This window comes from Sinocyclocheilus grahami, unplaced genomic scaffold (genome assembly GCF_001515645.1).
Source record: "Sinocyclocheilus grahami isolate Dianchi unplaced genomic scaffold, SAMN03320097.WGS_v1.1 scaffold234.1, whole genome shotgun sequence".
In the NCBI taxonomy this organism is placed as follows: Eukaryota; Metazoa; Chordata; class Actinopteri; order Cypriniformes; family Cyprinidae; genus Sinocyclocheilus; species Sinocyclocheilus grahami.
Window position 1 is genome coordinate 2,124,374 of NW_015505413.1, and position 4,527 is coordinate 2,128,900.

A 4,527-nucleotide genomic window follows, 5' to 3' on the forward strand; every position below is an offset into this window, starting at 1 on the left:
TACGTGTTTATGTACAGTATTTCTGACCGTTTCTACATCTTCTACATGTGGGATGCTTCATTTATAATTCAACAGCATGTGAATGTTATTGCTCCCAGAATGCTTTTCTACAGCCTATAGAGAAGTCTATTTACTGCAGGTGTCAAGCAGGGGATACTGTAAAAGTCTAAGCGAGATATTATGCCTGAAACATACAGTACTCCACAGATGCTTCAGCTATGCAAGCCTGATTTTATGTGTCATCTACATGTGTCAGAGCACAATCCAGAAGACAAATGCATGCATGCATTCTGCAGTGGGCGCTATAGCATGCATTAGCATAAACTGACATTTGCCCGGCCAGAATCATGGTACAAGAGAAAGTGGCACAACCGTTTAGGGAATTCTTTCTGTATGTGTCTTGTACGTTGATTTAAATCTCATGAGCCTTAAATACACACAATAACATAAGTAACACTTCTACACTGCTGTTGCTTGAGACTGATTTGTGAGTCTTTCGTTCATAAGTCGGACTACACTGATCACGCTGTATGATGTTATTGCGCTCAGTATAGTGAGGACTAAATAGGGATGTTTTCCACATCTAAAAATGACTACATATCTTCTTTTTTATCTACATCTTTAATTGTTCTCAGTTATTTTATAAAAGGATTTTTTTTTTTAAATTGTTTTATTGCTTACTTTTGCCAACACTTCAGTATTAATAAATGTGTGAATGTCCAACACTTCATTTTGGGGTTTCAGAGACCCCTTGCATGAAATATGATTGCAATAAATATTCACATACTAAGACTATCTGCTCTCACTGTAGCAATACTACAACCAGTTTGTGCATCACATGACATGTAGGCAAGGAGGAGCTTATATGCATGAACGTTTTATCTGGGGCACCATAAATTGTACTGGACTCACTGCAGGTAGGCAAGTTTCTCACACGTCATCCCTCTAAACGGCTTCATAACCACGTCCTCTTACATCTAGAAACAGAGTTTACATGTAATGTTTGTGAAATAGTGAAAAACAATTCTAAACAGCAGAGAAGAGAAATAGCAGCGCTCTCTGAAGCACACAGCACTCATTCAGCAAACCTCTTCTGCTCACCAAGACTGCATTTATTGGATCAAAAACAGTAAGAACAGTAAAAACAATGAAATATTATTCAAATTTAAATAACTGTTTCCTATTTGAATATATTTTAAAATGTAATATATTCCTGTGATGCAAAGCTGAATTTTCAGCATCATTACTTCAGTCTTCACCATCACATGATTCTTCAGAAATCATTTATTATATTGATATTAAGCAAAACAGGTCAAACTAAAACGCCATTAAACTCCTCATATTGTAACGTATGAATATTACAACACTCAAAAATGTACTCACCCTGATGTCCTTCCAATCCTGTATTTCTGTCATTGTTTATATAGGACTTTCATCTTCATGCAGCTATTTTTCATTGATGAATCACACAATAAGACCAGGAATGTGCACGAGAAAGTAAATAAATAAAATGTTTTCATTTCAAAGATTTTCAGAGTATAAAAGTCTTGCAGATAAGGGGAAAAAAACTCACTTTAACTATCAAGTCCCCAAATCCCCAGCCAAAAAAAGAAAGAGATTATCTGCATGAACCAACTGGATTCCTCTTTGTTTTTCCCAGACAGTTTGGTTGCTCCGGTGAACGTGTCTATCAGAGATCTAAAGGGCAGCTCTGCTGTGGTCACATGGGACATCCCAGATGGGGAGCCAGTCATCGGCTTTGCCATCACACAACAGGTAACCGGAACATAGAGGGAGAGAAAAGTCACATACTCAGCACTCTCTATTTGTATGTTCGTTCGAAATCATCTGTTTAAAGTGAAAAGTGAAGAGAAGGCTTTTGGTTAAATACTGTTGTATCTATCAATAACAGAAAAAAGACGTTCGCATGCTGCGCTTTATCCAGGAAGTGAACACTACTACGAGGAGCTGTGCATTGTGGGATCTGGAGGCAGATACGGACTATATAGTGCATGTTCAGTCCATCAGTATAAGCGGGCCGAGTCCCCTCAGTGAACCTCTGCAGTTCAAAACCCCCAAAGAAGCTGAAACACAGGCATCTAAGAGCAAAGGTACTACTGAATCTTCTTTCATTTTTCAGTATGAATGAAATAATTAATAATCAATGTTTGACACGCCACTAACAGCATGACTGTATTTTTCACAGACGAAGTGACCATGGAAGAAGTGGGTCAGAACGCTCAGCTCCGGGCAGCAGAGCTCATCATCATCGTGGTGGTTCTGATCATGTGGGCAGGTGAGTGAGGAGCACAAAACCTGCAGCTGTCCACATTCAGAACGTTCAGATTAACTGCAGATATCACTTTAATGGATGGTTAATTGAATGGCATATTGCACATCTGCAGTGTTCATGTCATTTTTTGTCTCTTTCAGGTGTGATCGCGCTCTTCTGCCGTCAGTACGACATCATCAAAGACAACGAGCCCAACAATAACAAGGACAAAGCCAAGAACTCGTCCGAGTGCAGCACCCCTGAGCATCCGTCAGGAGGTCTGCTGCGCAGTAAAGTATAACCGCTGCCCTGCGAGAGGCCAGACCACACTAGGCAGGTACAATCGTCCCGAATTGTAACTCAAACCAAACTCCACTGACATTTCAGTTCATGTTTCATAAGACAGTCATCATTTTCTCAGTGATCATTGGTAATACATAAAGTCTTGATTTTTTTTGGACTATAAACATTTACCTTCAATAATGCATTTCACATTTGATATCAACTGTTATTTTAGTTTCATTGAGGTACTATTTTAGTTTAATATTTTAAAGTTTGATTTATTTTTTATATTTTCCTTTTTCATTTAAAATTTAAAGTTGTAGTAATTATGTTGTTGTTGTTGTTGTTGTTGTTGTTTTTCTTTTAAAAAATGTCTATATTGTTTTTACTCGGTTTTAGCTTTAGTTGTTTTAATACATAAACGAAATACACTTTAAGTAAAATATGAAATAAGTTCAAAATAAGTCAAATGTAAAATAATTTGTTAACATTAGTTAACTGCGCAAGTTAACATGAATTTTTTTCACTAATTCACTAACATTATTAAAACCAAAAGCTATATCTATTAATATTATTTAATGGACTTCCTTTATTAATAAAAATGTTAACTATAATAACCAATCATTTAGGTTACTATAATTTTAGTTAACTATAACAACCCTATGCAATGATATTCTAGTAAACATAAAAGTGCAGGTAAATTGCAGGTAATAAGGTAAAACGAGGGTATAATATAATATAATGAATATAATATAACAAAAGTTTTTAACACTGTTAGATTTACTAATTAATTATACTTTTTTAATTATTATTATTAACAACTGTCGGGGCTTTACTATACATTATAGAATTGCATTCTCTGAGAACAATACATGTGATGCTGCTCAAAACAGTTAACATAGAAGCTGGTTTAATTATGTTGCCTACCTTTTGAAACAGTCATCGCATCCTTAATTTTTCATTACTCCACTTATTGCACCATGTTCTCCGCTGATCGCTCCAGGCCGCCCTCCAATCCTCTCACTAACATTAGACATCTTCTTCCACTCTCCGCAGTTCCCCAAGAACAACAACAATAACCGAACGCCATCTGTGAACATTATCAAAGTGTGACAGGATGGTTTCTGCTTCGATGGATTCCGCTTTTACCACACGGATACAGAACGGCCGTATGTGCTCATCCTCCAAACAGGAAGCAGGAATATTGGAAGTTTCCTGAAAACAGCTGGAATAATCCATAGCGAGAGAAGCCAGAAAGGTGAACTTTCACACAGACCCGCTCTGGCTCCAGCGGTCTGGAGATAAGACCAAATCTGTGGCTGTTCACGACAGGAGAAAGAAAGAAATGCAGGGGAAAAGACCCTTCTTACTTCTCTTTATCACTTTACAAACAACTGGTGCCAGCGAGGAGATCTGCACCCATTTAAATTCCTCTCTTTTAAACTTGAAAACTCTTGAGCTCTGCACCTTTATCTGGTTTTCTCTTTTACCCTAAGGCATGATCCATTCCTCGGTCTCAATGGTGGTAAATGGCTTTTATAATAAATCTGTAGTAAGCCACTAAATGCAGGACAAACATTTTTAGCTGTCAAAAAATGCTCTAGGAAAATTTAGCTAACATTCCAATGTTACGAAAACATTACATCTGAACATTAAAAACATCAAAAAAAAAAATGTATGCAAGCATTAAAGGGTTAGTTCACCCAAAAATGAAAATTAGCCCATAAATTACTCACCCTCAAGTCATCCTAGGTGTATATGACTTTCTTCTTTCAGACGGAGTTATATTAAAAATGGTCTTTGATCTTTCAAGCTGTTTAATGCCACTCAGTGGGCGTTGCATGCATCAATCCAAAAGCAATTAATTAAAAAGAGCCCATCCATTAAAAAAAAGTGTCTGAGCCGTGTGAGCCGTGTGAGACACTTTTTTTTAATGGATGGGCTCTTTGTAATTAAGTGCTTTTGGACTGATG

The 4,527-nt window shown here is 37.0% G+C and overlaps 1 protein-coding gene across 1 annotated transcript; it reads left to right on the plus strand.

The window, feature by feature from the left end:
• The first annotated feature begins 347 nt into the window (after window positions 1-347).
• LOC107597682 (fibronectin type III domain-containing protein 5) lies at window positions 348-3,709 on the plus strand. The gene is made up of 6 exons (XM_016288845.1): window positions 348-402; window positions 1,661-1,776; window positions 1,913-2,111; window positions 2,207-2,296; window positions 2,434-2,609; window positions 3,611-3,709. The coding sequence occupies exons 1-5, from the start codon at window positions 348-350 to the stop codon at window positions 2,571-2,573; spliced, it is 600 nt and encodes a 199-aa protein (XP_016144331.1). The 3' UTR covers window positions 2,574-2,609; window positions 3,611-3,709.
• Window positions 3,710-4,527: the final 818 nt, after the last annotated feature.